Raw genomic sequence first — 22,767 nt, forward strand, 5'->3', positions numbered from 1 at the left:
AGTACAAAAGTTTTAAGTTTTGCATAGATTTACATCAACAACCATTTAATATGCAGCATGATTTGAGAACTTATACTACGAATGTATCTGATGATTTAATTTACTGTGGATTCCTTATTATTCGTTTGATACCAATTTTAGTGGGTTTCGTGGGTACAGGTGAACCACGAATTGAAATGCTCGACGAATAACATATTTCATATAGGCTTTGTATACAGTGATTGACAAAACCACGAAATCAAATATCAACGAATAAGCAAGTTTTCAGCAATCCACGAAAATTGATACCTACGAAAATAAATGAATCCACAGTAGATTAATTTATCCGTTGACATAAAAAAGTAAGCAGGTATCAAAGGGACATGACATGAACGTACAATGATAAAGATCTAAAGCACTGTCTGATACTGAAAAATACAAAACAGAAAACATAACACAAAAATGGGGCAAATAATCGGCATTGCAAATTTACTATAACCGGAGTCGATATTCTGTAAAAAAAAAATTGTGACATTTCAAGGAGATAAGAACATATATGAGAAAGGGAGTTAATATGCAGAATGCCAACTGAAATCATTATAAATAACAAATACAAATACAGACAACTACACATATAATCAGCCAGGAGAATACAAAATTAAAAAGTACAATCTTACGAGAAAACACAATAAAACTAATAATTGAAAAACGACCCCTCTACCCTTTCCCTTATCACCATTGAAATAAATTTTTAAAAAAATCAAAACACTAAAACAATATGATAAAAACAGATGAAATGAAGTGCTTCTGAAGGGTTAACATAATATTAACGCTAGTTTTAAGAAATATATATACGAGTATTAATCAAACATGCATATGTAATAAACAAGTTTATTAATTAGAATTTTTTTCTTTTGATATTATTTAAAGCGAATAAAAAAAAATCTCGTGATAAAAATAAACTCTTTGTGGGATATAGGCTTATCTTGAAATAAATATTGCTCGGTTAGATCTGACTATGTAACATTATGGTATTAAAAAAAAGTGTCATGTCAGTTGAATCTTTGTGTACTCTTTTTATACTGAAAATATACAATTAAACATTTAGAGGGCTTTGATCCGATAATAGATATAACGATCAATTGTTTTTGTTCTGGTTGACATTTGTACAATAATTTGACACCGTTAAATTTGGAGTGTTTTACAGACGCCGATATACCCGAAATGGAACTATGGAAGCTGAAAAGTAAACTATTTGTTGAAACAGACATAGTCACAGATATTTTTAGAATTCTGGAAACCCACAATTGCTTACTTTTAACAGGAGTATCTGGAATGGGAAAGACCCTGACTGCACAGCATATAGCGTTCAAATTATTCGACGAAAAAGCGTATAGTATAGAGCCTTGCATTAGTGTTAAAGATATCAAGAGGCGATACAAGCAAAATGTTGGTCAGGTATTTTTTGTGGATGATATATGTGGAAAATATACAGCAAATATCAATGATATTGAAAACTGGCTCAAAATGGTGGAGTTTGTCAAATGTATTCTTGAAAAAGGCAAGACAAAAATTTTAGCCACTTGTCGTACTGAAGTGTTTAATGAAGAATCTTTCAAAGATGCATTCGATTTATTCAAAAACGATATTTACGAATTAACTGTAAAGTATTCATTTCAAGATAAAATAAAAATAGCCAGTAAATACATGAAACAGGATGATAAAATAATAACAGATATTTTAGGAAATGTTGAATTCTCCCCTATAATGTGCTTCCTGTATTCTCAGCATGACAAGTTTGAGATCAATGAGTTCCTAAACAGTCCATATGAAATATTTCGAACGGAGTGGAACCAACTGAAATCTTTCGACAAAGAAAAATTATGTGTATTGTTATTTTGCGTTATATATAACGGCACCATTAATGAAGCCATTTTTGATGTTTCAAACGATTTAAATTCAGTTGAAAAAAAGAAATTAAAAGACATTTTTGAATTTTGCAAATTAGGTCGTGACACCCCTCGGTCTTTAATTACAGCCAAACTGAATGCTTGTGTGGATACTTACTTTATCAAAGTAGACAAAGAATACAAAGTAATACACGATAAAATGTTTGACTTTCTATGCTTTTATTTTAGTAAAGCATTAATCGCACCTATTCTCAAATATGCAGATGATAAATTAATATCTGAACGTGTACAACTTAATTCAATACAAAAAGCACATGCTGAGTTTACAATTATCGTTTCTTCGACTGATGAGCAGAAATACATAGATAGAGTCAAAATGGACCTTAAAAATGGAAAAATACATTGGTGTTTGAACAATGTGCAAATGAGATACAAAGAGTACAGAGAAAAGTTGTTAGATGTTATGAAAGATTTAGATGATGACGTTAAAAGAAGATGTATTGATATCAAGGATGAAAATGGGATTAACGCCTTTATCATTTCGTGTATGCGTGGTTATGAAGAACTTATTGATCTTTTTATTTCTATGGGGGCTGATGTTAATGCACAAAATGGATGGTTCACACCATTGACAGCTGCGTGTCGAGAAGGACACTTACGCATGGTCGAAATCCTACTGCATAAAGGATCGAACATAAACCAAACTAATAAAAATGGCGAAACACCAATTTATACTGCATGTTTTGGTGGGCATTACAGTTTAGCTAAACTGCTAATAGATAAACATGCTGATATCAACAAAAGAAATAGATATCATCGCAAACCCTTGTACGTTTGTTGTTTGAGTGGTCATGAAAGCATAGTACAACTTTTGATCGATAAAGGAGCAAATGTTAACGAAAGCAACGATTCACTCAACGTTGCAATCCATGGCAACCATGATAAAATAGTTGAAAAACTTATTTCAAACGGATATTGTTTAAATAGTGTCGATATAAAAAGTAAAACCGCTTTATTCATTGCCTGCGAAATAGGCAATACTACGATAACAAAGTTGCTTATTGATAATAATGCTGACATTTATAAAGTCGATGGTGATGGTAGAACGCCACTTCATGCCGCCTGTTGCGTTGGGAACAATGATATAGTCAGAATGTTGATTAACAAAAATGCAGACGTTAACATGCTTGATGTAGATTTAGAAACACCTTTGCACAAATCCTGTAGGAAAGGTTCCGTAGACGTAATACTTACTCTATTGGATAATGGTGCAGATACTACAAATACAAATAAAGACGTGCACACACCTGTTCATTTGGCGAAAACAGAGGGTAACATTGTTAGTGAAAGCATTTTGAAAGCTTTAGGGGAAAATGAAGTAGGACCAAATCAAGGTTCAAGTATGGCAGTAAGCAAAAACGATAAATGTCAGATTCAAATCACGGCATGTACAAGCAATTCTGTAGCGGATGGATGGACTCCTTTATATGAGGCATGTGTACTTGGAGACATAGAAACTTTCCAATGGCTTATTAGATATGGGGCAGATGTAAACATGCAAACGATCTCCGGTGAAATGCCCTTGATTGCCGCTTGTCAACATGGTCATGGTTTCCTAATACAAACGTTACTAGACGAGAGAGCACATATTAATCAAGCGCTAGTTTGTGCTGTTCAAAAAGATTATGATAGAGCGGTTAAAATTCTTTTATATAAAGGGGGAGATATAGGTTATAAAAGTGATGATGGGAAATCGCTCATAAAACTGGCATGTGAACATGGTTCAATTAAGACAATCAAAATTCTGTCAGAAAAAGGTGCAGATTTTACAGAAATAGATGTAAATGGGAGGACATTGATACACGTTGCCTGCAATACAGATAGCGTTGAATTACTCCAGTTTCTAATAGACAAGGGTTTAGATCTTGGCATACCTGACAAAAATGGAAGATATGCGCTTTTTGTGTCAATATATAAGGGGTTTTATAATTTATCAAAATATTTAGTTCAAAAAAGTTGTCCTATAACGATATCAGAGGAGGACACAAAAACATTTTTGATATCCGTTTTTGAGAATGGAAATAGGGAAATGTCAAAATTGCTTATATCCAACGGTTACACAGATAAATTATCACACTTTAATGAAACTATGTTATATCATGCGTATAAGTTAGGTATATATGAAAATGTTGAGATACTCCGTAAATATGGGGCAAATATCAAGGACACATATAAATATGGATACACTCCTGTGATATTAGCAGACATTGGCGGAAATGATATGCTATCGGAGAATCTACAAAATGCAATCTGCAGCACCGCGTTTATAAGAGATTATTACAAAAGTATCGGAATAATATATAATTCAGACAAAGAGGTTGATGGCAAGTTTAAAAATGATCGTATTCGAAAAAGATATGATCATGATACTGAAACTGAAAGTAGTTGGAAATTGCAGCAGTATGAAGACCTGTTTCAAGCATGTATGTTTGGAGTCATAAAACCGCTCTTTCGTGGAATGCTCCAAGAAATGCAGATTGATATTTTCTTCCAACCTAGAGATCAATGTGTATCTATTTGGTTTGAACAAACCCCCTTGTGTTTAGCAATTAGGAGGGGACACACGGAAGTAGTCGAATTCCTTTTAAGACTTGGCGCAAATATAAACCTGACTTTCGAAGAATGGAGAACTAAGAGTGATGTCTCCTTATCCACGACTATTCGATACGGTTATACTCCATTGTTTGCAGCTTGTCAAAGAAAATATTATGAAATAGTTGATTTGCTTATAGAGAGAGGAGCCAATTTAAACAAAGCGTTATACGACGCATGCAGAGAAGGTTATTTGGACACTGTTCAATTTCTTTTACAAAAAGGAGCGAATGTTAATTCAATTACCCGGTATGGTCAGACAGCTTTATATGGTGCGTGTAAAGGTGGATACTCTACCATAGTAAAATTCCTGATAGATCAAGGATCTGTTGTTGATACACAAGTTCAAAAAACAGATATTTCAGACGAAATAGCATGCCTTCATGCTGCATATGTGTGTGGCAATCATGATATAGTACAACTTTTAATAAATAGAGGTGCTTCTGTTGATTCAGTTGGTAATTTTGGCCGGACTTTACTACATAAAGCGTGTAGTGACGGAAACGACAAAATTGTTAAAATACTTATAGATAAAGGAGTTGATATAAATGCATATGATATGTACGGCTCTACACCTCTCATAGCGTGTGTTTTGCAAAATATTGAGGATAATCATGGGGAGTACGTATTACAAAATATTGAGGATAATCATAGGGAATACGTATTACAAAATATTGAGGATAATCATGAGAAATACTATTTATATCGTCACATGCAAAACTTTCATTTAAACGATTATTTCGATTATCTTCATGAAGATTATCCATATCAACTATTAACAAATGGTGTTCATTGTGAGTTAGAATTTAAACATCCTTCCGAAAATCACTATAAAATCATGCAGCTGCTTATTGAAAATGGGGCCGATATCAACAAGGCTGATAAGAGAGACAGAACACCATTGTCTTTATCTATGAAGATCGGGGATATGAAATTGACTGAAATGTTGTTACCTAAAAAGCTGTTACCGATTGAAGAGAAAAATGTGCAGGAGTGGAATCAGGTTTCTAGAAAAAGGAGGAGGCGTAATTCCAAAAAAGATAAACATTATTGACATTAAACGTGATTTTTTGTTCAAAATGTTATATTTTGCATTTGGGGAAATGGAGAGGGGGTAGAGTAAATCAATGTAAATTATATTCATGTGTTTTTCAATGAATATATTTCATGTCTTCCAAGAAAAAGAAGGTAATTGTCTGGGTGTTGCTTATTCAAAAACTACCTTTATCAAAAAATTCAAAGTTAAATAAGCAGAATTATCAGCTAGCTTATCACTGGTTTCCCATATGACAAAACAAATTGTAGATCTGGATATAACTATTTTTGGAATGGTAATTATAAGTAAGGACATTATATGATGTACACAATATTGATTTTTATGTACAAGTTTGTTTCAGTACTCTTATACTGATATAGGTATGACAATATTCTTCTTACAGGTTTTGGGTTTGAAAAAGAAAATGTTAATAGTAATGCATGTCACAATATATAAGAATGAGACGTTAAACCTATAGCTAATTTCAAGAACACAATCTGCTAGAATGAACATATGTAAACTAGTTTTAAATAAGGTGAATCGATAGCCCCATACATGAATAATTTTGGTTGTTAATTTTGGTTTAAGAAAGATATTTTTCTTATAATCGACTATATATGGTGGAAAATAACAGATTTTATTTTTAATTTACTTAAGGATATACATTTATCTTTTATATATCACCCACTATTTATTTCGTCATACTCCAAAAAGGATAAGGATATATTGAACAAGATATAATTAGTTACATGATGTGCTAGTGACCTAAACCGATATATGGTAAACTTTGTAACGAATTTATCTTACCTACTATCTTAACATGTGGGCTTTAGAACAGTGGCCTATCAAAGTGATGAAGTCTTCAATACATAGTATTAAAAATATACTTCCATTTGTCTATACAAAAACAAATCTAAAAAATAACAACTTGTTAGCTTTAAATGTTTTTTATTAATTTATTTCAATCGTTCATCATCAATTTCTTCGTCTGTTGAAACCTTTCAGATTTTTCCTCAACACCGTGTTGTTTTCATAAAGAGACGAAACACCTCTACTAACCGTGTATTGAAATAAGCCCCGCCTATTAACCGTATATAAAATATACATGGTCTTCACGCGGTTGCTTTAAACGAACGATATCCCTAGAAATGTATAGGAGGAAAGATAATGATAAATACTCCACAAAGGGAAATAGAATTCTTGCTGAAGGGTTGAATACACGCACAGCCACAAAATCATATTATATTTTTAGTGATAAAGAAATTTTATTCGCCACTTCCCGATAAAAATTTATCTAACCCTCATGTTTTAAGAAGAAATAGCATGGATAATATAGCATCACCTCGAGCTATCATTTAAATGACCTCTGCATACAGTCAGGTTCAAGAATACGAAAAAGTCGTTCAACTGGTGACCTTCTTGGGCAGCTCACTTGTCACACAAGCCGAGGTAGTAGTGTCGTTAATAATTTTATAACTTCTGAAAATTCTGGGTTTTTTTTTATGTCATTTCACCTCTCTTTAGAAAGACCTATTGATTTTGTTCTGATTATTATAATATTTTTTTGCTCTTCAGACACTTTTATTTCTTTATTGTCTCGCAAGACGTCACCTAGATGATTGGTGTATAGTATCGCACAGTTTATAAATGCGCCTATAAAAAAAGACCCTTCTTTCAGTAGTCTTAAATAATGTAATAAATGGGCCTAATTTATATTTTATGCATCTTATATACGTAATTTTACTTAAATTATAGTATTGAGCTTCAAGATATTTGTAAACTTGGTAGCACGTCATCCCTACATTTTTAGAATTGAAAATAATTAGCGGGCGTAGGTAGGAGATAATTTTGACGAAGTAGAATCCTGATTGTTTGTATTTAGATATATAATTGGAAGTTTGCTGCATATCATGAATGCATTCTGGATTTACAATATATTTTATTGTATACGAATAGAATATAGCATACGATCATGTAACATTGTACATAACTTATACCAGTATTTATATTTATATTTTTAGTATGAGGGTTCAAATGACTGTGATATTGATAAATGTTATAAGCATAATTATGCTATTGTTATCGCAGGGTTATTTTTCCCAAATTTATTAGTTAATGTAATAAAAAAAGATGTCAAGAACATGGTTTATGGAACCCCTTAAAATACGACTTTAGTAAAATAAGACCACTTTGACCTTAGCATAAACCGTCTTCTCTACCAATTTAGACCTACAACATGCTCGTGTGTACAAGCAGTAGAACATATCTGAGTTCATATTAGTTCCTATTACTTCATTCTTGGTGTTGGACTTTAGCTCCAACTTCGTTTAGTGATTGTACAGCTATTTAGACCACGTGTTGTAGACTGATTTTCTTTATAGTGATACATAAAAAAGGAAATGCAAGTCTGTTTTTAGATAGAATCAGGTTTTGGTTGTGGCTGTGATCTGTTCTGCTGTCTAATATATTTTTTGACAAAATGTGTCATCCTTTTAATGTATTATTTGATAAGTAAATTAATGTATTTGATTTTCATCATCGAGCATTCCAAAAACGCAACCATGATCAATATGTCACAGTGACCTACTATATTAAGATGTAATTAAAGTCAGACTGTCTGGGTAATGTGTTGTAAATCGATTTTCTTTGTTACAAAACCTAAAAAAAGAAATATATATACATAAAAAGACATGGTATGATTGCCAATAAGATAATCATCCACCCAAGTTCAAATGAAGATGCTATAAGCAATAATAGGCAACCGTAAGGCCTTCAACAATGATAAAAAAAATATGTGACAACATTTCAAAATTAGAAAGCTAACGTTCTAATTGATAACTAAAGAATTTAAGAAATACAAATAATACAGACATGAACCAACGACAAACACTGAACCACAGGCGCCTGACTTGAAACAGGAACATGAAGAGTGTTAAGAGGGAAAACATGTTTGTAGGTGCTCAATCCTCCTCTAGAGTGGGACAGTGGTTTTACGGCACAACATAAAATCAAACTATAAAAAATCAGTTGAAAATATCTTAACTCAGCAGATCGATACAAAACAGAACAAACATCTAACGAAAACACAGATCGGACATGGCAGGGCATTTTTACATCTATTTTGCGGTTGAATCGATTGTTTGTGGTTGCTGTCGTCTGTTGAAAATTAACAATACTAGTACCACATCCAACAGACAGAAGATCAAAGAAAATTAAAAGTAAACTAAAAACAATTCCAGAAAACAGGATGAATCCTCACGAACAAAAGGTTCACTATTGATTCTCGTCTAGCTGCTTAAGTCAAAATTTTGTAAATATCATGGTTGATCAGGCTAATGATTATTGGTAAATCGTACACAGATGGTCTTAGTGAATTACCAAATCCATAAATCATTATTAAATGAAAACATAACCGAATGTGAGATTTTGAAAGGAATACTAGTAATAATTTCTCATAACAAAAAGATGAACAAGACACTAACTAGAATAGGCACAAGACAGACAATGAAGAAAATAATTAGACTAAAATAAAATACAGAAAGCTGAAGCAAATGTGTAGGATTTAATAATGTCCCACATGAAATAATGTCCACCGGACATTATTTCATAGTAAATACTGTCCATGGACAATATTTACTTATTTTAATGTGTCCCGGACACAATTTCCTATGAACATATGTCTTCAGGTATGAAAATGAACATGGACATTATTTAATACTATAATTCTGTCCAGGTGGACATTTTTTCACAGAAATTATGTCCGCCAGGACTTTTTTTGATATGATTAAAGTATTTAATGATATCCATTGCTGCGTTATCACTGGACGTATTTTAACCTATAATTGCAAACTTTAATATATTGTTACTTTGACAGAGAGTTGTCTCATTGGCACTCATACCATCCTTATCTTCTTATTTATATTTTTTAATATATATATATATATATATTCATATTAATTCAAATTCAAAAAAGTAACAGATGTTGTTCAGTATTATTTTTCTTGGAGGTCACAATTGAATAACAATTACTACCAAAAATTGTCCTGTAGGTGGACCATATTTCATAACTGTTGCTGTAAAATGTTTCATATTTCATATTTTGTATATTAATCAATTTCTAATCAATCGTTCAGATTTTATCAAAATTCAAGTATAATAAAACTTTTTAATGACCTTTGTATTACTTCCCTTGGAGGACACAATTTAATAGCAACTACTATGAAAACTTGTCCAATGGGTGGACACTATTTCATAGCTTTTGCAGTAAAAGTCTGTCCACTTGAGGGACAATATTTCATGGCAATGGACATTATCAAATACCAAAATTCTATGAAAAACTGTCCAGGTGGACACCTTTCCACAGGACACTATTATGTCTTACAAATGCACCACCGTCACATTATAAACCATTATGGATTGTAAGGTAAGGCGCTTCCTTCTCATCTAAAAAACATATTATTTATACCAAAAAAACACCAATATGATGCCGCATTCTGTGATCTTCAACATAAGACTAAAGGATAGGGTTGTTTCTACAACGTATTGGAAAATATCTTAATGTAGTCATATGCAACCAAAAATCCATTATGGTTAGCCAAATCATTAATCTGTCATTAAATCTTTTAAAAATGGTGTTTTTCAACTTTTGCAACAAGAAACCTTGTTTTAACTGCATCCTTGTACGATGTTATCTTCAAAAAAAATTACATTATCGGAAACAGGAGCTATGGACTATCGTCAATTTGAAGACGTACGTTGTATACTCTACACACCAGTGATGATTGAATGCCGATGAATAAAATGGAAAATTCTGTATACGAAAATGAAAGTGATCACTAGTGTCTTACATATGATTTCTCAACCGACTCAATTTTAATCTCTAGATTTTCAAGACACGAATATGATTTATATGTATAAATGGGTTTATAGTGCAAGTTTAATCTAAAAATGGAAACAGTATTGTCATTTCTATTATTCCTCGTCAAGATCATAAAAATATCGAAGATACAAGATAGGATTTCATAAAAAGATACAAGAAGATGTGGTATGAGTGCCAATGAGACATATCTCCATCCAAGTCACAATTTAAAAAAAAACATTATAGGTCAAAGTACGATCTTCAACATGGAGCCTTGGCTCAAACCGAACAGAAAGCTACAAGGGGGCCCAAAATAAAATGACTTGTGTAAAACCATTCAAACAGGAAAACCAACGGTCTAATCTATATAAAAAAAGGAGAAACGAGAAACACTTAAAAAAAACGACAACAACTGAACAACTGGTTCTTGACTGTAGATGGTACATATATCTACAAACAACAGTTAGAATCAAATCAAATATTATGATAGCCAAATATCTTACAAATAATGAAAAGCATTAAAAATAAAACATTACTTAAAAATGTTAACCACATCTTTCGAAGGATTTTGATAAATTTTGGAAAATTAAATTACAGATAAATCGACACTTCCATGGCCATTTCAAAAACAACATTACAATAAATTTGGAAAACAATTACACTTTGTTTACATTTGTTGTTATCGTTTTCAGTCTAGTGATTTATTAAAAGTCCTTGATCATACTGGATGGTTGAATTGGTAAATATTATCATATACTCAACATAAAAAAAAACGCACCACCTGTATACGAGTATTCATAATTTTTCGCTTTTGTTTAAAAAAAATTGAGAAAACCCATAGATATTTTAAGCATAGCCTTGCAATCAATCCAAGGGTTCAACAGAGACAATTTAAGTGGTGACAATGATGCTTTGATCCCAAAAAGTCAAAAATTAAAAAATTATCAAACTGCTCTTTACAAAACAATCATCATGAAAACTGAACATCAAAGTAATTTCCATTGTTTTCATTCATGCGAAATGATACAAAATTATATGAATGGGAGTATAAAAATAGTACAGTATAGTTCTGACAAAAACTCGTAGAATATAGGTATATATGGTATTTAGGGATATAACATTGAACCTTGATATAAAAAATATAGCCATCTACATTTTTTTGTATCAAAACTGGACATATAATTTTCAATATTTTCTCAATTCACTCTGTTGAACCGAAAATAAATCATTTATGTACTCTTGGCTCCTTATTTTCTGACGACACCCTAATACCAACCACCAAAAATTACACGTATGCAATGAAATTATTTCTGTATTAATAAAGACAAACACCATTATAGAGACTGTCAGGTGCGGTGACCATCTTCGAAATTTATTAAACACATAAAACAAAAGACAAATGTCCTCAATAGTTTTCACCACAAATGGCATCAGTTCATTCAAATAACATAAAATCTACAAAAGAGAAGCGCATAATTAAAATATGAACACTACATATATAATGCATGAACTGTTATACTGGGGCCGGTTTCACGAAGCTATCCTAAGACCTGTCATAAGATATATCTTAGGACATGTCTTATCAGTCCGGAATGCGTTCCGCTAAAATTGCTTCCCTTGTTTATTTCGCTCTCCGGTCAAATAATGTCATTTCGCTGTCTCGAATGGTAGACGCGACAACGATGGGTGTCGTCAGGAAAGGTGTGATTAAAGGAATCCGCTAGGAACTAGACGATCCCCATTGGTATAGGTGAGTTGTATAATAGTTGTTGCTTTAGGATAAATGCATGTTGTAGAATAATTCATAATCAGGAATACACAGGTTCATTTTTATCTATAAAGAGGTTAACTCCTAACTATCCTACTGCCTGTCGATACATTTATTTTTGGCATTGCACTAGTCATGTCTTCTTTGACTGTCCATGACGTTAAAATACTAAATCCCTGGGATGTGTTTTAGTTGATTTTAGTCTCTGGTGCATGATTTTTTATTATTAATTGTTTTGGCTTTTAACTAGCTGTCAGTAACTGCGAGTACTCTCAAATCGTACGTACTTGTTAATTTAACCTGTTGATACTATTTGTAATGCTTTTTTTGTAATTTAATGTTAACTTATGTGTGAGCCAATGCTCCGTGTTGAAGGCCGTACCTTGACCTATAATGGTTTACTTTTATAAATTGTAACTTGGATGGAGAGTTGCCTCATTGGCACTCATACCACATCTTCCTATATCTATTATATCTGGCCTATATACCAGCTTTGATAAGTGTTTGGAATTACTATAAATTTTCACTTCTTCGTACTATGAACATCAAAATTATTTCCTTTCTCCTTTTAACTGTATATACATCACACTTCCGGCACCTGTACATGAAGAACACGAAGTTTTATCGAGCACCAATTTTATAGTTTAATTGTTGATATTCACCCCACATTTACCAAGTTTTAGAATAGTTTAATTGTTATATAAGAAATTTCTTGGTGTTCCTAAAAGTAAGGTTATACAGACAGAAGAAGAAGTATACTTATCTACAAAATTATTTTCATTTACCTGTGTTTAATTTTGATATTACAAATGGCGTAATTTTTTTCAAAGCTGATGTTTTTTCTGAAATTGTTTTACATTTCACAGCGGTATAATACTTTTACTTTATTATTCATCCCTTATGTTTATTAACTTTGTATTTACATTGTATCATAGATCAAATGTATTCGTTCAGTGTATGTTCATTTGGTCACTACGTCTTTTGATTGAGTTAAGCCATTCCAATTGATATTTTATAGTGTGTCTTTCTATGTTGTGATGTTACACTATTGTTTCAGATAAGGGTGAAGGTTTGGTACCATTAAAACGTTTAAACCCGGTGCAATTGTTTTGAATCTGATGTTCAGTAGTTGTCGGTGATGTGGTTCATAAGTGTTTCTCGTTTTTCGTTTTTTTATATAGATTAGACCGTTGGTTTTCCCGTTTGAATGGTTTTACATTAGTAATTTTTTGGGGCCCTTTATAGCTTGTTGTTCGGTGTGAGCCAAGGCTCCGTGTTGAAGACCGTACCTTGACCTATAATGGTTTACTTTTATAAATTGTGACTTGGATGGAGAGTTGTCTCATTGGCACTCATACCGCATCCTCCTATATCTATATAGCTGGAAAGGAAAGAAACGTGTTGCTACGATGACCCGGAAACCGAAGGTAGAAAATTCAAAAAAAATCTAGAGACGATAGTTCTGAGTGTGCAACCTACACATTCAAACATGTACACAACCACAGTATCCCCTATCTATCTAATGTGTTTTCATAATTATGTGATATATAGGGCAAAAAAAGGTAGGAGTTTTTTATGTCTTGTTGTTACGCATTTTCAGGGGAGATAATGTTATTTTTACGGGTGTGTTTGATTAGGTTTATTACATTGTTACACTGTAACATTATATAAAACACACTCATAAAGTCGCTAAAAAGCGGTTTTCACACAAAATGAACTCAATGTTAATTATTCTATTTACCGGGTTATTGGTTCTTTATCCTAACTAAATGTTTTTGTGGTGTATATTACAAAAGGGGGTGCTTTAATAATCCTACAATACCTGCATTGTTTACAGAAGGAGTGAGATATTTCGTATTCTTAACCTAATTTTTCTCACATATTCGTTAGATATGTTGAAAATATAGCCAAATGTTAAGTATGTCTATCCATCCCCCTTTTTTAATTCATTATTTAAACAGACAGCTCTAAAGAATATGCAATAACCTAACATTGATAATTTAGCTAACAAAGAATCCAGTACATTTTTCCAACAAGTAAAGACCAATGAAACATTTGATATGATTTGAAAACTTGTGCAATTAAGTAAGATCTTGTTGTTTCGTAGTCATTAATTATAATGCAACATTTTCGATTTATGTTTATCTTTGATTCATATATATATATATATATATCATGACATGTATATATCTTGTGATGCATCTAATGTATAAATCCAGTGGCTTGTGTACAGATCCGTTATATGGGGAACATGTGGTTGGAACCCCAGCTTTAATTGATTCGTAATTGCTTGTTTAAATTTCTTTTGCAGTAATGCTCGAAAAGGAAGATAGACAAGATAGACAGTAATTTTATCAAGAAGTTATGGAGATGGTTTCCGAACAGATTCCTTAACATTACGGTTTATAAGAGACTCGTGAGCCTTGTCTAGTGCAAACTGCTGACATGTCCTACCTGTTTAAATAAGTTGACTGAAAAGCCCCCATTTTGAAAGCACGTTAAAACATTGTGTGGAAGTTCTGCTATATCTGACAGTCAGATGTCTTGGAATTATTCTCAAGTACATATGCCGATCAAAGGGATGGAACAGAGGGGAGAGGCTTTTAAGTGATGCTAATCTGAGATTCCAATTTGAACTATGGAAAGCAATATATAAAGATATGTAGGAGAAACAATCTCTATAAATAAAATTATCCCACAATAGGAACTGTCTTTTTTTTACAAAGAAAAACTTTGGTGGGATTAACTTTAAAAAAAAAACTTGGATATATCATGTATTTCAAGGTTAATATGTTGTCCGATGTTACACATAACTGACAAGTGTCTGTTTTTTTGTCTCTTATATGGCGGCTTTCCTGAAAATAAATTCGCCATTTTTATATTGCATGCATTGCAGATACAAGTTTAACATTTTGTTCAACCACTGGAGATAATCTGAGGTTTGCATGTGTTATGGTACCATCGCCAAGAATTGGTTGAGCAACATTTCGCGCACTGTAGGCATTTGTGTTTAGATTTGAAATTCATCCATAATTTGGGTTAATACGTGAAAGATTTTCGTTGATGACTTCATGAACTACAAATGCAATTTTGAAATTTGATAATTTTGAAATTATCATTTAAATAATCCTACCATTACAACACTAACTATGGGGCACTAGTATGATCTAGTATCGACATTGTTAGCTCTTAATATGACCCAAAAAGTTCAAACAAATATGAAAACACACTAGAGTAATATATACGTAAGTGTAGTACGTGAAATATGAAGACACTCGTGTACTAGTTGTAACATTGAGCATGTATGAGAAAACTGAAATTACAGTGAGCCACCGTATAAGGTAAAAACTAATATTATTGAGTCTATATGTAACGAACTTTAATATTCTTGAATCTGTTTGACTTTCTGAGTTGTGAAGAACTAACACACAACTAACATTATGACAGTTATTTAATACAAGCAAGTACTTATGCGAAGAACTATAATAACATTGAGTCTAATGTAAAACTATTAACTTAGTAAAGATCTCGTATTCACGACTCTAAATGTCTCACGACTTTTCGGCTGTGGGTAAACTATTTAAAAAAAAAAGGTATACATAATAAATCTTATGAATAATATTCGCGATCAAAGAAAAAAATATGACATCATGTCGGCGGACAATTATAATCAAGATGCTATATTAAGATCGAGAAAAAATATAACGAAAATATAACATAAAAGAAATCACTGAAACAACTGAATTTAAGACAAAAACACCTCACAAGAAAAAAACATGATTACATAGTCGGCGGGCAACTGTCGAATTTTAAAACTTTGTACGATAGAAACATATGACAAAAATAAAACTGCAATCCACAAATAAGACTTTTCAATATTGTATGATTGAACACAAACATAACCAAAACATGACACCAAAGAAATAAGACGCAAACTAAATTACAAGAAATTACAAGATCATTGTTAGATGTATCAAAAAAAATTCAGAAAGTACAATTGGTTAACGCAAACAATAGGAACACAACGATATAAATCTATGCTACCCCTAGTCCTATAATATAAGTTTTTTTATCGGATTTCTTTTTTACTATCAATGTTGAACCTCAAAGACTTCGAAGGTTCATATCATTTACATTCAACGTTTTTAAATCGGATATGTTTTTACTATCAATGTTTAATTCGAAGTTTAACATTGCTAGTAAAAAAAAAACGATAAAGAAAGTTGAATGTAAATGATATGAACCTTCGAAGTCTTGTATTATAAGACTATGCTACCCAAGAACTCAACTTGACAAATGTTCAACCAATCCGGGTTACCGCATAACTTAGGTGAAACTCAATGTGTAACAAAACTTTTTATATAATACAGAAAATATGACTGTTGGAGTAATTGTACTTGTTTAAGTAAAAACTCTGATTTTTTTCTACGTCGGGCACAAAATAGTAGTAGTTTATAAGGAGACCCCCTAATTGACGTAACAGCTGGACTACTGGTCGTTTTAAAAACGATTGTAAGCAAGTTGCATTGTTAACAGTTGTATAATATGAAAATGGATCAAAGTGAATGCAAATATTCATAATGTTTTGACGGAATGTAACTTTTGTGACATCTTGCCAACCGTATACAAAGTTTATTTCACTTTTCTACCTTCTAAACACAAGAGTTCGAATTCTTTTGTTCTATTTAAACCGCATACCGGACTGTTATGATCCTCCTATGACTATCCTAGGACATATCTCAGACCTCGTCTCAAAGCTGTCTTATGATGATCTTAGCAAAGATATCCTAAACCTGTCGCAAGTTCTTTAAATTTTAAAATATTACAGCCGATTGCATTGAGTGTGTAGATAAAGGTAATATCTTTGGTTAGCTTGGTTGCTAGCTGAACCGTGAAGTTATTATTAGGTTAGGTAAACTACCCTCCTTTAAGAGTAGACTAGTCCGACAGATAACCAATCTATCTATCTGTAAGACTAGGATACTTCGAAAGGAGGGTAGTATACCTTACCCAATAATGACTTCAAGGTTCAGCTAGCAAGCAAACTAACCAAAGATATTACCTTTACCTACACACTCAATGCAATCGGCTGTAACATTGATTGAAGGAAACATTCATGTAATTGTAGAATGTCTTTCCCATAATTAATTAATCGTATTGCTGATTTGATAGTTTGCAAAATTAATATAAAAAATAATTAAGTGTAATTTATAAAAATAGTCTATTGATAATATACTTATATTCATATGAACTTTAAATACAAAATTGAGAAAAAGGAATAAAATTATATTTTTTTTGTACAAGTGAGTTGAATTCAATTTGTCACTGTTTCGGTTATAATAGGGTTAAAGGATAAAAATGTGCATTCTTGAAACCAATACATCGAATGTTCATTGTTGACAAATTATGACAATCCTTCAACCAATAAAGATTAAGTTGTGAGCAGGAAAAGGAGAAAAGAAATTAGATAGTAATTAGATAATTTACAAAATTAATATAGAAAATAAGTGTAATTTATATAAATAAACATATGACTATCCTAAGACCATCATAAGACACCTCTCGTGTAGTCCTAACTTTATGACCAACTTTAAGAGAAGTCCTAATTTAGGACCTCTTTGTGAAACCCACTTAGGACTAAGATATGTCGTAAGACTATCCTAAGACATGTCTTAGTCCTAAGACAGCTTCGTGAAACTGGCCCCTGAAGATTCATCTTCCTATACACAAATACGTACTCGTTAGATGGTCTCCACCCTTGTCGATAACTTTTCTCGTGCACATACGACTTTAAATACTAACGGAACTTTTTACTCTATTGTTATTACAATTAGCCCGCTACCTGTACTCGAAAATTCTATGCCTGTCGTACATGAATATATTTATTTCATATCGGTTAAGAATTAGCTTCTCTTATTGGATAAAAGGGGCCACATGACATTCTTTATTCTTCAGTAATAAATTCCATCGGTCATTAACAGAACAAAACGGACCAGAAAACCGGTCGTTAAAGGACTTTTACATGTTAATGACCGGTGGGGCGTGGTTTCTCTGTTAATGACCGGTGAGGCGTGGTTTCTCTGTTAATGACCGGTGGAGCGTGGTTTCTCTATTTAGAGAGATTTGGATAAAACATTTTCCTGTTTTCGATTTTGTATTTAAGTTGTAGAATTGTTTACCATATATTTTTGTAAATTATAAAATTATAGAACACTTTATTTAGTAATCATATACTGAAAAATTGCACTTAAATGAATGGCAGTGACGTATAGCTACATGTATTACTACGCCTGGTCTTCACTCGTTGCTATAGAAATCGTACAATAACTCGAGTTTGCTTAGAACATTTTGAATTTATGAGAATTTGTAAAAACATGGTTCCTCAATGAAATAAACATAATAGTTACTGAAGAACTGGTCATTATCGTGATATATGGACCGCCCGTAGGACAGTGGTATTGACTGCGACGGCGATAATGACCCCGCCTACGGCTCAGTCATTATCACTGCCTAAGTCAATACCACTGTCCTGGGGGCAGTCCATATATCACGATAATGTCCAGTTTTTCAATAACTATTATGTAATTGTAAGACTCACACGACGATTATTGATCGCTCTAAAAAGATTAAAGTAGTGTGTGCGTTTCTTTAGTTGTTTAGTATAAACAAAATTTGTCAGACCGTACAGAAAAACATAAAGTCATACTGACTTTTCCATCACACAGGATATGCAACAAAGGACATTGGGATAACGTATAGACACGATGGCAATCAATGCAATTATCAAACCAGTTAGATGATTTAACTATAAATGTATGTTATCTTTTTATCTTATATCTGTTATGTTAGTTTTAACTACGGGTTTGTCCGATTATCGTCTTTAACATCTTTTACAATTAAAACAAAAGGAAATAATTCAATTTAAATATTTTATATAGTGTGTATTGAGATTTAAGATGAGCATCAAATGTAAGTTTATTTGATATAGGTAAATTAGATATTTTACACATTTTCTCGTTTACAGTCTTAAGTATTATTTTTATTTGTCATTATGTAATCTCATAAGAGGATGTCTAAATTCATAAACATATATTTTGAATTAAAATCGAGAATAATGATCTGTAATCGTTCATAAGAGACGGATTAACTTAATTTCAGTCAACATTTTAAATAGTATATGTTTCATTTAGGATTATTTTGACAATTACTACTTATAGTAATTTGATTCGCTTTTAAAGTTTTCTCCTAATTCAATAATTGAATGTTGGACTTTTAATTGAATGATTTAAAGGACGTAATAAAACGTAAAACGGACATTAGTAAATACATGGCGAGCAGTTAAATTTTAAAGTCACGTGAAACATCAATTATAACCAAAAAAAATGAATGTGTTTTACTATAAACACGTCTGCATAAGTTTTAATTTGAAAGTGTATCTTTTATTTTGTCAAAATCTTGCTTTACTGCTATCGAATAATTGTCGTTCGTTACTCTTATTCGACGACACATATTCCTTATACCGTTACCTTAACCATGAAAACTCTCGTTAGAAATTTATAAAAATCATGGTCTTTTTTTGTGAATTATATGTTATTGTTATATTCAGTTAACCATTCATACGAGGACGGTAAAACAAAAACGCGGGAGTCTTTGATTTTATGGCCTTTCTCTCAATGCCCTTCATCACCCCTTGAAGCCAAACTCTCGATATTCAAGTCCCTTTAAGTGATTGGGCTGAGATCTCACAAAAAATATTGACCCCGCCTCATTTTTGCGCCTGTCCAAAGTCAGGTGCCTAGGCCTTTGTTTGTCTTGTTTTTTTTGTTTTTTTTTATTATTGTCACTCAATTGTTCGTTTTTTTATTGTTGTTGATAGATATATTAATCATGCGAAATTGAATATTGGTTGGTCATAATTTTGCCTCTAGATGTCTTTTTGGTATTTTTGTCGTTGGATTGCTGTCTCATATAAGTTTACCCTACTCGAAAGTATTATGATAACCTCTTTTCATAAAGAAAATGGCCATCACAGACAAAAAATATCCATTTTCATTGAATTTGTGAAAAAGTACATTTTTAAATTGGCAAAAACTTTAATAAAAATTTGTGACGAAATGTGATGACCATGTTTTCAATATTAAAGCCTAATTTTTTGTATCTTGTAATTCAGGTATTCAATGAGTTTTGGCTAAGATGGAAAATATTTTCAAGAAGAAATCAAACGATATATTTTCAAAAAAAGTTATCGACGTCTTTGAGAACAAATCAGACAACGATATACTAGCACGTAGAAGTGGCGGCATAGATGTCTTTGAGACGAAAGAAGATATATTTGAAAACCAAGGCTATCAGGCCAACATTTTCCCCGGAGATAAAGACAGAATATCATGAACCAACAGCAAAGAATAAACAACTCTAGGTACTTGTACTTACACGATTTGATTGTTTAGTTGTGTTGTTGGGTTGCTATCTTATCCTATCTATAGCAGGATCTACTTGTCCTTCCGAGGTAAAAAGTAAAATCACAAAAATACTGAACTCCGAGGAAAATTCAAAACGGAAAGTCTCTAATCAAATGGCAAAATCAAAAGTTCAAACACATCAAACGAATGGATAACAACTGTCATATTTCTGACTTGGTACAGGCATTTTCTTCTGTCGAAAATGGTGGATTTAACCCGGTTTTAAAGCTAGCTAAACCTCTCACTTGTATGACAGTCGCATCAAATTCCATTATATTGACAACGATGTGTGAACAAAACATACAGACACAATAGGTTAAAATGTCACAAATAGGGATACAACAGCAACACAAACCCTACCAAAAACTGGGGGTGATCTCAGGTGCTCCTTTTATTGAAAAAAAGAAGATTCATTATAGGGTAATAAGGGCGCCATCAAAAAAATAGGCAAGAATGACAATTTAAGACATTGAAACATTCAAAATTCAATTGAGTGTATGAAAGTCTGATTCCTTTTCAATTTATTCTATAGAAAATTTTAAAAGTGACTATGAATATATTGCAAGAATATTTATTGAAAGAGTACATTTTTATTATTTTGACAACATATTTGTGAAGAGATATTTTGTATCGTTCTTGTATGCGTCAGTGAGGCCATATATATAGTTGACAGTAAAAAAAACGCATGGGAGTTAAAAACAAGATGTGTTAAAAAAAATGGCCATTATTAAAGAAAAAGTCCTGACTCGTAATTTTTGCATATAGGAAACAAATCAGGTAGTATAATATATTCTGTGGCTAAATGATGGGTTGTTTATGGGTGCGAGTCATTGTGACACTGACAAGGGGGTGGACAGAATTATGGGAACTATGGAATGAGAGGGCTGGAAATGGGAATTGGATAGATGAAAGCTGGAGTCAGGGTGGTGTTAACCGTGAGGAAAGGGTTGTTAAAACAGGGATAATTCATGTTGATGATAAAATAGGTGTGCAGAGGAACAGAATACGGAGTGAAGTAGAAGTTTGGGGGAGGGAACTGGGAATCAATGCTCCCTGTCCACCCCCTTACTGATAGCCAAAAAAGAAGAGGGGTTGGGAGTCATGTATTTAGAAGGAGCAATTCTGCAGGGGATGCGGACCACAGCTTGTTCTAGTTTGTGAACTGATAAATAAGAAGACGATTGATGCCTAATGTAATAGCGCTATCTAAATAAAAGAAAAAAAAACTAAAAAAAAAAAAAACAATGAAAACAATATATAATTTATTCAATAAGTACAATTTGTATCATGTAGACCAAAAGTAGAGAAATGGAGCATTGAATGGCTGCAATAATTATCCGTTTTAAGAACGCATATGGCAGATGCACTAACCTCATAGGGAGATTTTGGAAGAGCACACGGCTTCTCAAGGTTGGACACAACGTCAGTCCACAGACAATTCATCGATGATGATGGAAGTTTCAAACCACCTTAACTGGCTATATAGCCTTCGCCTAGTCAGGCCTGCAGAGCGCCTTTAAATGTTTTTAAAGAATTTAATTAGATATGATGATGATGATGGGAGTTTTTAACGACCTTGACTGGCTATACAGCCCTCGCACGGTCGGACCTGGCTTGTGCCTTTTTGGGCATTTAAATAATTTGTTTTTACCATAGGGTAATTGAATAATTTGAGTGATAAATATAGAAAAATTTGAAGTTTAGAATAATTAAAAAATAAATAATTTGATGAGTAAATGAATGAAATAGAACTTAAATAAAATAAAAGAACATAAAAATGAGAATTTAAAAAAAAGCCACCAAAAGTAGGAATAGGAGGAAAGCTAGGCAAAGCAAACGGCAGTGACCGGCAGCAACGTTGTCCTGGTACACCAGCAGCCAAGTAAACAGCAGATAAATTTGTTTTGCCAAATTGTGTATGTGAATTTAGTTGCCAAATATTTTGTATGAATCGAAATAGGCCTAAATATGTGTATGTGAATTTTGCAAAAATTATTAGTAAAAGGTTTTGTATGTACAAAAAAAAGATAAATAAATAAACCGAAAATAAAATAAATAAAAAAACCAATGGATGTATGTATAATTTTGACTGCTTTGTGCTA

At 32.3% G+C, this 22,767-nt stretch overlaps 1 protein-coding gene and 1 long non-coding RNA gene across 3 annotated transcripts in view; both read left to right on the plus strand.

The window, feature by feature from the left end:
- The window catches only part of LOC127723427 (uncharacterized), a 246,666-nt gene extending 238,473 nt beyond the window's left edge, over nucleotides 1-8,193 (plus strand). For both annotated transcript variants that reach the window (XM_052230050.1, XM_052230049.1), the window contains exon 7: nucleotides 1,187-8,193. In XM_052230050.1, the coding sequence (XP_052086010.1) occupies nucleotides 1,187-5,595 (4,409 nt within the window). In that variant the 3' untranslated portion in view covers nucleotides 5,596-8,193. The remainder of the gene's footprint in view (nucleotides 1-1,186) is intronic.
- Nucleotides 8,194-19,071: 10,878 nt separating this feature from the next.
- Nucleotides 19,072-22,449, plus strand: LOC127723443 (uncharacterized). Its single transcript, XR_007992081.1, has 2 exons — nucleotides 19,072-19,172; nucleotides 20,374-22,449. It is a non-coding gene; the product is annotated as an uncharacterized LOC127723443 (long non-coding RNA).
- The last annotated feature ends 318 nt before the right edge of the window (nucleotides 22,450-22,767 follow it).

This window comes from Mytilus californianus, unplaced genomic scaffold (genome assembly GCF_021869535.1).
Source record: "Mytilus californianus isolate M0D057914Y unplaced genomic scaffold, xbMytCali1.0.p SCAF_13, whole genome shotgun sequence".
NCBI lineage: Eukaryota > Metazoa > Mollusca > Bivalvia > Mytilida > Mytilidae > Mytilus > Mytilus californianus.